The sequence below is a fragment of the Phyllostomus discolor genome, chromosome 1 (assembly GCF_004126475.2).
Source record: "Phyllostomus discolor isolate MPI-MPIP mPhyDis1 chromosome 1, mPhyDis1.pri.v3, whole genome shotgun sequence".
NCBI classification, from domain to species: Eukaryota; Metazoa; Chordata; class Mammalia; order Chiroptera; family Phyllostomidae; genus Phyllostomus; species Phyllostomus discolor.
In genome coordinates, this window is record NC_040903.2 from 63360008 (window position 1) to 63374829 (window position 14822).

General features: G+C 38.6%; 2 protein-coding genes across 14 annotated transcripts in view; one reads left to right on the forward strand and one right to left on the reverse strand.

Annotated features, from left to right (window-relative positions):
* NSUN6 (NOP2/Sun RNA methyltransferase 6) overlaps window positions 1–8392 on the forward strand; it is a 51031-nt gene extending 42639 nt beyond the window's left edge. The window contains exons 10-11 of the mRNA XM_028506429.2: window positions 5899–6024; window positions 7651–8392. Coding sequence (XP_028362230.1) covers window positions 5899–6024; window positions 7651–7878 — 354 coding nt within the window. The 3' untranslated portion in view covers window positions 7879–8392. The remainder of the gene's footprint in view (window positions 1–5898; window positions 6025–7650) is intronic.
* A 1817-nt stretch (window positions 8393–10209) lies between these two features.
* The window catches only part of CACNB2 (calcium voltage-gated channel auxiliary subunit beta 2), a 328309-nt gene continuing 323696 nt past the window's right edge, over window positions 10210–14822 (reverse strand). For 4 of the 13 annotated variants that reach the window (XM_028505924.2, XM_028505928.2, XM_028505929.2 and 1 more), the window contains one exon: window positions 10210–14214. In XM_028505924.2, the coding sequence (XP_028361725.1) occupies window positions 13720–14214 (495 nt within the window). In that variant the 3' untranslated portion in view covers window positions 10210–13719. Of the gene's footprint in view, window positions 14219–14822 lie in introns of all 13 variants that reach the window. The other 9 variants (XM_036023641.1, XM_036023663.1, XM_036023671.1 and 6 more) reach the window with 3 other exon arrangements.

Consider the following 14822-nt stretch of genomic DNA (forward strand, 5'->3'; position numbering starts at 1 on the left):
AAGGCGAGGGGTGGTGGGGTTGCAGAATGGTCTAGAGAGGCTTGAGGAGAGACGGGAGACAGCTGAGGGAGCAGCTGCTGGGATCCCAGTGCGGAGTCATCCACCGTAGTGCAGCAGCCATCTTGCTCAGGCAGACTACTCTTCCTCCCAGTGACATCAGCCCAGTGGTGTCAGGAGGAATTACTCTGCCCCACCCTGTGGTGCTTAAACCAGACTGCTAATTACTGGAAGAGAATCCAGAAAGAAAAAACAGTGGTAAATACTAGATATTCCCAAGATGAATTCCACCCAGTCTTCATGATTTGCAATATATTCTCTCCTGTGTAGATTTTTTTAAAAGATTTTATTGATTTATTTTTAGAGAGAGGGGAAAGGAGGGAGAAAGAGAGCTAGAGAAACATCAATATATGGCCTCTCACATGACCCCTACCACGAACCTGGCCTGCAACTCAGGCATGTGCCCTGACTGGGAATCGAACAGGTGACACTTTGGTTCATAGGCAAGCACTCAATTCACTGAACCACACCAGGTAGGGCATAGCTTTTTAACATTCATTTCTTGTCCTTCAAGTTCATGCATATTAAGTCACTAGATTTTATAGTAAAATTTATTTCAAATCTCATATTTTGCTCCTCCTTTCTGTTACCCCATTTTACCTTCCTCTTTTCTCTTATTTTCATTTTAAATTTTGTTTTCTCTTTTGCTATGACTTGTTTCCATTCTGCACTCTTACTATTTCTCTCACCTCTAGCCTCTCAAAACCATTCCTTGTCATTGGTCATCTCACATTCCTTTTCCTGCTCTTAAAATAGCCTTGTTCTCTCTCTGCCTTTATCAATCTTTGTTCATTGGTTGTGCATAGGGTGGTTATTATTGGATTCCTTCATTTTTATTTATAGATCTTCACTATTTTTGTATTTCAAATCTCATATTTTACTGTTCTCTTCTCCTATGCCAACTACATTCTTCCTGCCCTTTCCTTCTTTTTTTGTCTCAAATTTTAATTTTTCCCTGACTTAGCTTGGTTTTCGCTCCACACTCTTAGTATTGCTTCACCCTCTATCATCTCAAAACCACTCCCCTTTCCTCTAGACATCCCTTAAGCTTTTCTTTTTTTCCCCTCTTATTCCCATTCCACCTATATTAAACTTACCTCATTTATTTTTGATAGTGCTATGTTGAATCTTTTTCTACAGTTTGGTTCCTATTTTATTTATTTATTTTTTCTTTTTCTTTCTCTCACTATATACTTTTTAAAATTTGTGTCTAAACCTAGTACTATATGTTTCCCTTCTCTTGCTGCATTCTGCCCTCTTCATTCCCTTTCTTATTTATGATGCAAATTTTGCTTTCTTTCATCGCCTTGCTGTGATTCCCTACTCTTACTATTACTCTTCCCTCTGCCTTCTCAAAATTGTTTCTCTTTCACTTAGTCATCTCATATTCATTTCTCCTTTTTCATAGTAGTCTTAATCTCTTCACGCCCTTATTAAACTGACTCATTTGCTGTTTATAGTGTGATTGTAGATGGGGGTTATTTTTCTGTGGGTGGTTTTGTTTCCTGGGCTGTGTGGTTTTGTTCTGACAGCACCTGCACAACAGCATACAAGATGTGGTGGGCAGAGTAATTCTTAGTCAGCAAGCTGGAGGGAATGACCCACCAAAGAATGACCCAATGATAATCAAAACCTGATTGTAATCAGAGAGCCAATATAAATGGCATAAAGGTTATCCCAGAAGCATTAAGTTCAGGAGATCAAGGAGACAGTACTACTAAATGCCACAGGTCTCCTACCATAGAAGTTCACACCACAAAGACACAGAGTCAAAGCAGATCAATCTAAGAAGCAGAAACAAACAAGAAGAGTCACTTAAATGGGGAGACAAAGAAACAACCCCCAAATGAAAAAGGAAAGGAGGAATCCCAGAAAGAGTGCTAAATAAAACAGAAGCAAGTAAACTGTCAGACACTGAGTTCAAGTAATGGTTATAAGGAAGCTCAATGAGCTCAGTGAGAACTATTTCAAACTATATTACAAGGCCACTGTAATCACAACAGTCTGGTGCTGACATAAGAGATACATAGATTAATGTAACAGAAGAGAGCCCAGAAATAAACCAGTGTCTCTGGTCAATTAATATTTGACAAAGGGGGCACAAGCATAAAATGGGGATAATATAGCCTCTTCAACAAATGGTGCTGAGAGACCTGGAATGGTACATGCAAAAAGCTGAAATTAGACACCCAATGTACACCATATACCAGGATAAACTCAAAATAGTTAAAAGACTTAAATTTAAGCCATGACACCATAAAAGTCCTAGAGGAAAACATAAGCAGTAAAATTTCAAATATCTCACACAGCAATATTTTCACCGATACATCCTCAGGGGCAAGGGAAATTAAGGAAATAATAAACAAATGGGACTACAGCAAGTTAAAAATCTTATGCACAGCTAAAGAAAAATCATCAAAATGAAAAGAGAATCAACTGTGCGGGAAAATATATTTGCTAATGATACCTTGGAGAAGGATTTGATCTCCAAAATACATGAAGAACTCATGACTCAACCCTAGGAAGAAAAACAATTCAATTAAAAAGTGGGCAAAGGATCTTAATAGACATTTCTCCAAGGAAGACATACAGAGGTCCCATAGACATATGAACAGATGCTCAGCATCACTAGCCATCAGAGATATGCAAATTAAAACCACAATGAGATACTACTTCACACCAGTCAGAATGGCCATCATTAACAAATTAACAAACAACAAGTGATGGAGAGGTTGTGGAGAAAAAGGAACCCTAGTGCACTGTCGGTGGGAATGGAGACTGATGCAGCCACTGTGGAAAACATGGAATTTCCTCAAAAAACTAAAAATGTAACTGCCTTTTGATCCACTGATTCCACTGCTGGTATTATACCTTAAGAATTCCAAAGCACCAATCAAAAGAACCTATGCACCCCTATGTTCATAACAGCATTATTTACAATAGCCAAGTGTTGGAAACAGCCTAAGTGTCCATCAGTAAATGAGTAGATCAAAAAACTGTGGTATATTTACACAATGGAATACAACCCAGCAGAAAGAAAGATGGAACTCCTACTTTTAGTGACAGCCTGGATAGAACTAGAGAGTGTTAGCTAAGTGAAGTAAGCCAGGCAGTGAAAGACAAATGCCATATGATCTCACTTATAACAGGAATCTAATGAATAAAACCGATAAACGAGTAAAATAGAACCAGAGGCATGGAAAGAAGGAACAACCTGACAGGGACCAGAGGGGAGATGGGAGGGGGAAAAGGGAGGAAAGAAGGGGAAGGGTCTAGCTAAAGAACAAGTATAAATGACCCACGGACATGGACGACAGGGCGGGGATTGACTGAGGCAGAGAAGAGCAATGGACAAAATTGGGACAACTGTAATAGAACAACAATTTTTTTAAAAAACTACATAAAGGAAAACTCTTGACTAATTAAAAAAAAACTTTCTATCTCTTCAGTTGGTATTTGTCTAGTTGTTTGCTCTCTGCTGTTAAAAAAAATAAAACTTTCAAAAAAATATTTCTTGCTAATCCATTCTAGCCTGCATAGTTTCTTTTGAGAACAGTCTTATGGGAACTCCTCTGTAGATATCTAACTGCTTTTGTCTTACTGCTTTTAAGATTCTATTTATCTTTAGTCTTTGACATTTTAATTATGATGTGTCTTAGAGCAGGTGTCTTTGCAGCCATCTTGTTTTTGACTCTCTGTGCTTCCTGGACTTGTATGTCTATTTCCTTCACTATGTTAGGGAAGTTTTCCTTCATTGTGTTTTCAAATAGATTTCCAATTTCTAGTTCTTTCTTCTCCTTCTGCTACCCCTATGAGGTGAATTTTATAACACTTGAAGCTGTCCTATAGGCTCCTTACACTGTCATTGTTTTTCTTTTTATTCTTTTTTTCTTGTTGTTTTGATTGGTTGTTTTTTGCTTTCTTATGTTCCAAGTCATAGATTTAATTCTTGGCTTCATCCACTCGACTGTTTTTTTCCCTATGAGTTGTTATTTACTTCAATTTGTGTATCCTTTGTTTCTGACTGGATCTTTTTTATGCTGTTGAAGTCCTCACTAAGGTCCTTGAGCATCCTTATGACCAGTGGTTTCAGTCCTACATATGACAGATTTCTTATCTCTGTTTTGTTTAGTTCTTTTTCTGGAGTTTTGATTTGTTCTTTCATTTGAGCCACGTTTCTTTGCCTCCTCATTGTGACAGCCTCCCTCTATTTGTTTTGGTGTATTGGGTAGAGCTGCTATGACTCCCTGTCTTGGTAGTGTGGCCTAATGTAGTAGGTGTCCTGTAAGGTCCAGAGGCACAGCCTCCCTATAACACAAGTTGGGTACTTGACGTGTATTCTTTGTGTGGGCTAAATATACTCTCTTCTTGTAGTTGAGCCTTGATTGCTGTTGGCATGGCAATGGGAGGGATTTACCCAGGCCAGACATCTGCAAGAATTGGGTTTGACCACTTACCACCAGCCTCTGCCCTTTGTGGAGCATCAGTTGTGTGGGGACAGGGTAGTGGTGCTCTGATACGGTCTGTAGCTGTACACTGGGTGTTCATGCTCTGAGGGTTCCCCACGTGGTGCAGGCTTACATTAGCTCCCACTTGTGTTCTGACCATGGCTACCCTACATGAGCTATAAAGCAATCTTCAGATGGCTGCTACTTTTGCTGGGCTGGCAGGTTCCCAGGCAAAGCCAAACTGTGAAGCCAGGCTGGCTGCTGCTAATACTCAGCCTGGGGGACTTAGCAAGAGGTGTGGGGGCTAGGGGATCACTGAGGCTGCCAGTTGCTTTTTTGAGAGGATTTAGGATGTTGTGGAGCATGTGGCAAGATCAGCCATTCTTATGAAAAAACCACAGTTAACAGCTTGTGTTCACTGATAAGTTGAGTGTGACAGAGCCTCTGGGGATCCCCAGCACAGGGCAAACTGTGTTAGCCAGGTTGATTGAGTCTCAGAAATGGCACCTGCCTGCAGGCTTTGTAGCTCTGTGGAGTGAGGGTTCAGAAAAGGGACAATGGCTTCTGCCTATCTCTCTATGTGGGGAAAGCTGTCCCCCAGCTCTTCCTGGATGCCAGAAAATTCTATTCTTTCCCTGTGCCATTGGTGCCTTTCAAACTGTTACCTGTTGGAGCTCAGAGGGAGTGAGTCTGAGTAAGTCTTTTTGTGGGTTCTATAAAAGGAACTGCATGGGACTTTAGTGGTTTCTTCCACCAACTCAATCCCAGCTGGTTTGTGCAACTAGAAGTTATGGGGGCTTACCTTCCTGGCACTGGAACCCTGGGCTGGGGGCCCTGGTGTTGGGCTGGGAGTACTGGTTCCTGAGATATCCCTAATGAATTTTTATCTACCACACATGGATGTGGACCCACCCATCCTGCATCTCCACCCCTCCTACCAGTCTGAATGGATGTGGTTTCTTTAATTCCATAGTTGTCAGGCATCCATTCAAGTTGATTTCTTACGGTTCTGAGTGATGGTTGTTCTATAGCTTAGTTGTAATTTTGATGTGGTTGTGTGAGGTGAGATATGTTTACCTATGCCTCCATCTTGTTCAGAAGTTTCATGAATATGGTATTTAAAAAGAAGATTGGCCTAAGAAGAAACATTTGGTAATCTAAAGTCGTGAAACCAAATGATCATATTTGGGCAAGTCTTGGTCCAAATGGGATTTAAAGGCTCCAAGATAATGACATGTATCTAGTCTGGAACATCGATTAGGAAAAAATCCTGATCATACAGACCATCATTTTATTTACCCCAGATATCTGGAAGGTATCATATAGATATAAAATTCCTTAAAATGTTTAGTTAGCCTTTTGCTGCATGTAGTCTGCTCACATTTTTCTTTAGGCAGTGAAGCTGCTGAAGCCAGGGGGAGTGCTGGTTTATAGCACGTGCACAGTCACACTGGCAGAGAATGAAGAGCAAGTGGCCTGGGCCCTCAGGACATTTCCTTTTCTTCAGCTTCAGGCCCAGGTAAGAACACGTTGCGTTTCCTTAGTGTGACATGATACATCATGGAATCTTAAGAGCAGTGATAAACACAGGCTGTTTTATGAAGAAATATGTCAGGTGAAACTTTCAAAACAAATTGCCATAAGCAAAAATATTTCTCTCATTAAATCTCTTTTACACTGTCCATAGAGAATTTCACATTCTTCAGAGTTTTTCCCTGTGTAATTGTGTTAGAATGCCACAGAACTCAGGTGTATTTTTGTTAGATCTTTCTTCTTATTGTGGTTCTGTTCATGTTGCTCAGAATTGTGTTTGCAGAAGTATTTTTCCCCTTTCCAGTTATAGATTTTTCAAATAAGGAACATTTTGAGTTTTTCTCATGTCACATCAAAGCCCAAGCCAACTTCGAAATAACTGGGCTTTCAAAAGACTAACAAGGTGGGGAGATGGCTCAGGATTGTTGCTTCTTTACAGTTTCTTATGTAAATTAGGTAACATTTTAAAAGCTGTCTTTTACTTTATTTTACCTAGCACTGTCTTTCTGTTATGTTTATTGAAAAGATATCTATAACTAGATTTTTAGTCCATGATGTTTGAGATTAAGCTTACATTTATATAATACTCATTCATGTAAAGTTATACATTGAACGTATAACTTTAATACCTTCCTGTGTAGAATTCTAGTAGGTAATTGGAATACATAAATAAAAAGCAATCTGGAGATGGTTTCTCGTTGCAGAAATTAATTTAATTACATTGTAGATGAAAGGAAGACTTCAGAATTCACTTGGCATTTTGTGTGTGTATATGTACATATATACCCAATATATATCTAAAAGAGGTTCCCCCCACGGATTAATAAACGATAGCTTTTAAGACATATACCTAAGAAAATATATCTTCAGTAACACACAGACATTTGTCTGTGAAATGGGGACTTAGATTAGGATTATGGATCTTTTGCACAGTTGTTTGTAAGTATTCCTGATAATTCTTTATTCCTCTAAACTGATTGATGCTGCCTTAATTGATCTCCTTTTGATATTCTAATGCATTTAAAGGCAACAGAAACTTTATCCACTTGGTATGCGCCAGAGACAGGCATCTTTGGAGGCCCAAGGGACTCCTGTCAGTTTGGGGGAGTCTCATAAATAAAAGCTGAATTTTTATCTATTGCTGTTACTAATAATGTTCCATTGATTCAGGACCATATACCCTGAAATGTCATCCACTATATGATACCACCTTCTTTATTTAAGCCTCAGATCTGAGTATTTTATCTGTTTTATAAATGAAGAAACAGATAAAGTTACTTAAGGTCACACAGCTAAAATGTGGCAGGGCTGTGATTTGAAACCATATATTTTTTAACTAAAGCTCAGGTCCTTTGCACTCTCATGGTATTTGATAAGCATATAAGCTGTAATAGGTACTCCTTCTTCAGGTGACCATGTATTCATGCTTTTCCACTTCATTACCTGGAAAAACAGTGCATTCTACAAAAATAAAAGCAATTTACTCATTTTTTCGGTTTTTGGAACTTGTGGTAATTACAACTGAATTTGTCTTTTAACTTAAATTGTGCACAGGCACACACACTTACTAATTGTAGGATGTTCATGATATTTATTCATTTCCTCTAAACAGGAACCACAGATTGGAGGAGAAGGAATGATGGGAGCTGGCCTGTCATTTGAACAGTTGAAACAGCTGCAGCGATTTGATCCATCTGTTGTGCCATTACAGGACGTGAACTTGGATTCTCTCAGAGAGGCCAGAGTAGAAGACATAGTTTGGATGGCAAATAAGGATTGTATAGGTTTTTTTATTGCAAAATTTGTAAAATGCAAAAGTATACAGGAGAATGATCCTTAGAAATGAAAATGCCAAACATTTGTTCTGTGTGTGTTTTTTAATTTAAAAACCAATCTGTTGTTAGGCCAAGTGATGGATGGTGTCATTGCTAAGGTAACAGAAAAGGCTGCCAGCTGTTTCACCAAGGATCAGAAGACACAGAGAAAGTAATCAGAGGAGTGGTATGAGGTTATACTTTGTAACTTTAAAATAATTTTTCCTTTTGAATTTAGCAGAATTTAACGAAAAGGAGATGCCTATAGAAATCTGAAACATTTTTATTTGGGGTCTTGTGTTTTACTTTGTAAAAAATGCAAGTAATTTGTAATGGTAATCAGTGACTCTAACATGGAAAATATCAGCAATATTTAATTTGATTATACAAAATAATTGATTTTCATTCCTCAGTTCCTAAGTAGGTCCTTAAGAATTTAGGGCATGGGAAGTATGACATTTACCATGTGCCAATAACTAAGTTGAGTATTTTACCTCTTTTTTTGCTACTATTTGATAAATAAACCCTCTTTCAAATGAAGTTTGGATCTCTTCTAAATGATATTCTGCCTTTACTGTTTTTTTCCCCATGCTTTTAAACTAAAAAGTAAAATCTTTTCTTTACTTTGTAGAATTAAAAAACAAGAACATTCTACAATGTCAGTACTTTTTATCATCTGTTGGAACGAGCTATAACAGTTCATAGAGATGTGACTAGTGAGAAAGAGATCGCCAGCATCCAACGGCTGGGAATTGGCCCAGCACCCACAGGCAGGCTGTGGTGTCCTCCTGTTGAACTTCGTCTCACAGAGCACCAGCATCAGACAAGGCTGTTGTGGCTGTGATAGGAACACAAAAGGACCACTGTACAATCAAATCTGAATTTAGATAAAAACATTAACGAAATCCAAACCACAGAAGTGATCAAATGTCTCCCTATAGTGGCCAAAGTGACTGCTTTTTAAAAAAAATCAGTTATAAGCTTACTCTTGCTTCATCCTACCTCCTTATAGATAAGGTATATTTAAACACCCAGTCCTAATTTAAAGGCTGTCTCATGTAGAGATATTAGACGTAGAGTTATATACGTCTGTTTTTGTTAACTTTTATTCAAATTATCCCAGAATCCCTGAGGCTTGGGCATATAAAGTAAACAATTGCCTAATAGTTTTTCTCACCCATAGGTTTCCGTTAAGAATGTTTCGTAACTATTATATCCAACAAGACTGCAAGGCCTCCTGGATCAGGTAAGACCTTTTGATGGCCTCATCTTTGAAGAAGCCTTTTTTTGTTGTTGATTTTTCTAATCTTTCCTGGAGGATACTATTCATTGATTTTGGAGAGAGGGAGAGAGAAAACACTGATTAGCTGTCTCCCGTACATGACCTGACCAGGGATCAAACGCACGTCCCAGGTATATGCCCTGATAGGTGATTGAACCTGAAACCTTTAGGTGTACAAGACAACACTCCAACCAAGCCACCCAGCTGGGGCTGAAGAAGCCTTTCTTGAATACCCTGCCCTGAGGTTGGGTTAGACATTTGTCTCTCTATACCCCTAGGGCCCATATCCACTGGTGGTGTGGCACTTCATAAAAATTCTAGTCTATTAGGCGTGCCTGTAACTTCTACCCTAGGACTTGGGAAGATCCTGGAGGCAGGGACTCTCTGTTTTCTGTCATTGCTTCAGAGCAGATCACCAATAGATGCTTAATGAAGGAAGGGAAGATTTCAAGTGCAGTCAGCCTCAGATATGTGACTGATTTCTTTACATACCGCATTCTGCATTACATCCAGGAGGTGTCATTGACTGAGGAGAAATGGTGTTTATCTGTGGCACTTCTGTTTCTAGGGCTCAGACTCTTTCCCCAAATTTTAAATGTATTTTTAAAAATCCACTAAATCAGTGCTGCAGGTTTGATTCCCAGTCAGGGTACATGCCTGGGTTGCAGGCCATGACCCCCAGGCAACCGCACATTGATGTTTCTCTGTCTTTTTCCCTCTCTTCCCTCTATGGTAAAAAAAAAAAAATCCACTAAATCCATTTCTTCTCATGATGTCTATAAAGCCTCATGTGCTAAGCTGGGATGAAAATGGTAGCAAATACATAAATTTTTGATTACTCCTGATAAATAGCAAAACATAAGTGTCACAGGCAAAACGGAAGAAAATATTTGCATATCGAAAACAGTAAGGACAAATAATACTGTTAAAATTTTTTCCTTTAACATACATTTCAGTGGGTTTCTTTCCTTCAAATGTTAAAGCAAATAGGAAAATGAAACACATTCAATCTTAAAGGACAAAGAAACATAAGGAAAAAAAATACAATAAAAAGGAAAAATATCAGGAAAGTGTGGAAGAAAATTAATATATTATCTTTTAACATATTTAGTGTTGACATATTTCTGTGAAACAGAAAAAAAACATTTTAATTCAACAGTGAGTACATTTTACTTCAAAATCCTGTATCACATTTAGTTTAAATAGCAAAGTGAGGTACAAATAGTTAAAAATATAATTTAGCCAAAATTAAACAACTGACCCCAAACCACTTAGTTACCTTTTTTCTCTAACAGTGTGACTCTTAAAAGTGTTAATAAGATCAGAGTTTCCAAGACTAGCAGCATTACATCGTTGAGCAAATGGACAAGGGTGAGGAATTCAATTTGTCATGAAAATGGATCTTCATGAAGAATTGCTGCAAATGTAGTATTAAGGTGGAGGAAGATTATTCAGCTGTGCTCATATTTAAAAGATCCGTTACCCACCTTAAGTTATGATTTTATCAGACATAATGGAAGGTCACTAAAGTAACGTCACTGATTGGCATTGCCCCAAGGGAAATGCTCCACAAATGAGAAGTATTGAATATTTAATATATTCTCAACTATAAGAATCATTCCTAAAGTCACAATTGATACTACTAATAGTAAACAGTGTAGATGCCAGCTCTTTATTTGTTTTATGTGAATGCCTTCAGATCCGGTTTGTCAAACAGTTCAATGTAGCCGACAGCGAACGTTTAACAGGCATGTGTCGCAGGCCATGTTAAAAGTGTGGCGTTGTCCCGAGTGCACTGTGACGAAGACACCCTACATTTAGCAGCACCTTTCTGTAACAGTAACGTAAATGAACTTAAAGAAAAAGCACGGGAAAAACTGAAATGGGTTTGCCAAAAAAGAAAAAAAAAGCAGAGTAGAACTATTAACATTTCCAGCATTTTCTAGGTAGACTACAAAAATCATGATTCTGCAACTGAGTAAGTTAAGATTAAGCTTTTGCTGTGTGAAAGAACTGTAATTTTGCATTCCACAGGTCAGTAAAACATCCCAGTAAATGTCTCTGGGATTATTTCTTCTTTACAAATTTAGTGCATACTATTTACAGGGATGCTCACCATACAGTTTTCATGTATAGATGCCAAGTCCTACAATATAGTTTTTTGAGGAATACTCGGATTTGGACTAACATGTTTCACAGGAAAGTGAAAAACTAAGAATCCAAAGGCAGAATTTAAAATTAGAGTCCATCAGCACGACTCTTTGAAAGGGATTAATGGTAGCAGCAGCTTAGGTACATACCAGTTATACTTTAAGAATTTAAATATTCTGAAATCATTACTGGGATGAAATTGTAGCAAAGGATGAGGCTGGTGATCAGCAACATCTCATCATGATGGAAAGATTATCCAAAATATTTTATAAAAGTAATCTTAATTGGAATGCAGTTTTCCAATGATGCAACTACTTTGCATAAGTACATATTAGTAATGACTACAGTTGTTATATTCAATAAATAAATTCACATCACCAGTACAGAGCTAATTAACAAATATATTGAGTCTTAGGGAAGTGTTTCATATTAACTGATAAAACGCTATATAGGTAACCCATTTTTAAAAATCAGCTTTGTTGGGGGTAAAGGAAATAAGTAGTTAAATGTGAAACAGTTTTACTTATAAAGGTCCAAGAATATTTGGCAAGAACCTGGAATAATCAAAGAAGCAACACAAAAAATAGATTAACTTATTTAACAAAATAATAATTATATAATGTACAAATCTGAAGTGAGGCAATTATAGATAGGCATTTTCCAAGGACAAACTTCAAGTGCTAGGTACTTGTACACCTAATACTGTCTTACCTGTCCAGGGACAACTGGACAGAATGTACACATAGGAGACATGGAGAGGTTTTAGCCTTAGCATGACAGTCACACTGTGAGCTGCTTACAGCAGTGTCACTGAGGTGTGGAGATAGTATCTTCTGGCTTCCCCTTCCGAGTAGATGTCTGATGTAAGAAAATGTTCTCATTTTGTTCACTTCAAGTCACCCCATTTGCCCTGATTACTTCTGAAGAGAAGAAACTTTGGTTATAAGAAGCACTTCTAGGTTTTGACAGACAGTGAAACTCATTTGAGTTTGTGGTGGGGGGTGAAATGATAGGTGAACTGGGAGATAACGGGAACAATAAGCAGGGTTAGAAAAGGAAGTGGGAGAAGGTAGAAAAATTTATTTTCCCACAACATAATTCTACAAGCTGTGTAAACTTTTCTTTCTATAACAAATACTCGAACACACAAAGATTGTACATTTCCAGTGAAACACTCACAGTTAAAAGTTGCCTGTATTTTTTGCTCCCTAGCAGTAAAAACAAGGAGCCTACAGATAAACACTCTCCCAGTCACCTTTGGCAGCATGCTCCCTGACTGCTCCATGACCATAAAAGCAACATGCAGCACAGTTCGGTTCAAAGCCAGGTGGGCGGAACTGTAGGTATCAGTCTGTAGTTTCTTTTAGTCTTCAGCATACAGATTCATCTCAACCAATCACACACACATACTCTTACACACGGACGCACACATGTGTGCAGACAGAGTTCCGGCTTGTAGCCTCCAGTGCAGTGACATGAGACACTAGCTACTAAGAATGTGTCACAATCTGTGTGAGCTGCATGGATTAGAACAACCTTTGGAGTTTGGTTATATTTACCATAATTCATGGTCAAAATTATAAACTTACAAGGATGGTAAAACATTCAGAAATTAAACCTTTTCAAGTCAAGCAATCACACATATTTACAGTATGTACATACAGACTTTCTACTAGAAGGGGGGTAGGTGCCTAGACGATGTTATTACAAATTTCCTGAAGGTGGGCATTTCTAGTCCCTGTAATTCGTAAAGCAAATCTGCTCACTTGGCATTAAGACTCTAAAATAGTGTGATCAAACTGATATATATATATTTATATTTATATTATATATAATTATAAGAAGGTGTTTGCAGAAATAACATTTACAAACGGTCTATACAGTACACAGTACTAGTACATAGAAAATAGATTTTAACTTTATGATCCCCTTCGTGTAAGGCAAGACTGAATCTGTCCCCAAATTTAGTCAGCCAGAGGTACAAGCAAGAAACAGTGGTCCATGGATGAATGAATATGCAAATCAGGTGCCTACATATTAAAAATATGGAGAATCAAGAAGTTCCACTTTTTATCTGGGCCAATTCTGGGTTGCTAGATACAGCAACTACATTTTTTGAAAACATCAACGACATCTCTTAAAATACTAACGCCACCTGGATGGCAACAGATTTTGTTCAAGTGACAGCTACCCCAAGCAGTTTTTGAAAAGTCCAGGACACAACCAGAGGACTGCAGCTGTACCAGGCAAATTTATATAGCACTTACAAAAGAAAAAAAAAGTATATTAATACTCTGTCATGCTATTGCTACTTAAGCAACAGCAATACAAAATATACAAGACAGATCACGTATGATTGCAATGCCGACTCCAAAGATTTAGATTGAGGGTGATGTTATACAAGACTTTAAAAAAACAAACAAAAGGGCCAAAGTCACTGGCGGATGTAAACATCCCTGTTCCACTCCCCAGCCTCATTCCTTTTTTTGGATATTCCTTCTCCATCCTTGTCATAGTAGCGATCCTTGGATTTATGACGGCTTCGTTGTTTGTTGCATTCGTTGTGGTCCTGCTCTCGGTCCAGGTCCCTGGCACGGTGCCGAGACTCCCTGTGTCTGTGCTCACCGCTCCCGTGGGGCTCATCCCTGTGGTTGTGGTCACGGTGCGGGACGTAGTGGTCCCCATGTTCATGGGTGTAATCCTCCTTCGGCTCCACGTAGGCAGAGTCTCGGCTCTCTTGGGTTTCTGAGTCAAATGTCTCTTGCCTGGAGAGGCCTCGATTCGTACCACTGCGATGGTTGTGGTGCTGGGCTGAGGAGGAAGACCGGTGCTGGGATTTCTTCACTGGTTCCAGGCAGGGTTCTTGTTCAGCTTGGGAAGCAGAACGGGCAGGAGCAGAGCGATCAGTCCTCTGGTCACCTTGAGAGCCCTGCGGTAGAAGGCAGAAAACACAGGTGTCAACCAGGGTCAGAGTGGGAGGCACCGATGCATCACACAGCAACTCCATTCACGTTTGGTTCCTTTTTAAACATCCAGAATGGTGAAATGAAATCTCATCTAGCTGAGTCACTAAAGTCTTTCGATGATATCCACTGGCACTTACAAGGTTTGTACTATATTACATTGGACTTTGTTAATCTGTACGCACCTAGAACAGTGCACAGAATAACGTTTTTATTTAAATAATTAAATGAAGGAGGGAGGACATTGTTTTATATGTTCTGTGGTTTAAATACTGATACAGGTCACTGAGATTTTTCTCCTTGTGGGTGTATACTAAACTACCTCCATTTGAATACCCGTGGGAAGATGAAAGGCCTTAGGATGTTGGCTCAGGCTTAAGGTAAAGATTAAGGAGAAAAAATGAAGTATGAAATGCTTAAGTGGCACTATGAGACAAGCACTCTCCTAGCAGTCACATTAATTATTAATTCATTACTAAAACAGCCCTGAGATAGGTTGCCAGTATTATTCCTGAGACATCTAAGGTAAAGAGCAGATAAGAAGCGTATTGAAGGTTTTACACCTGGTAAAAGG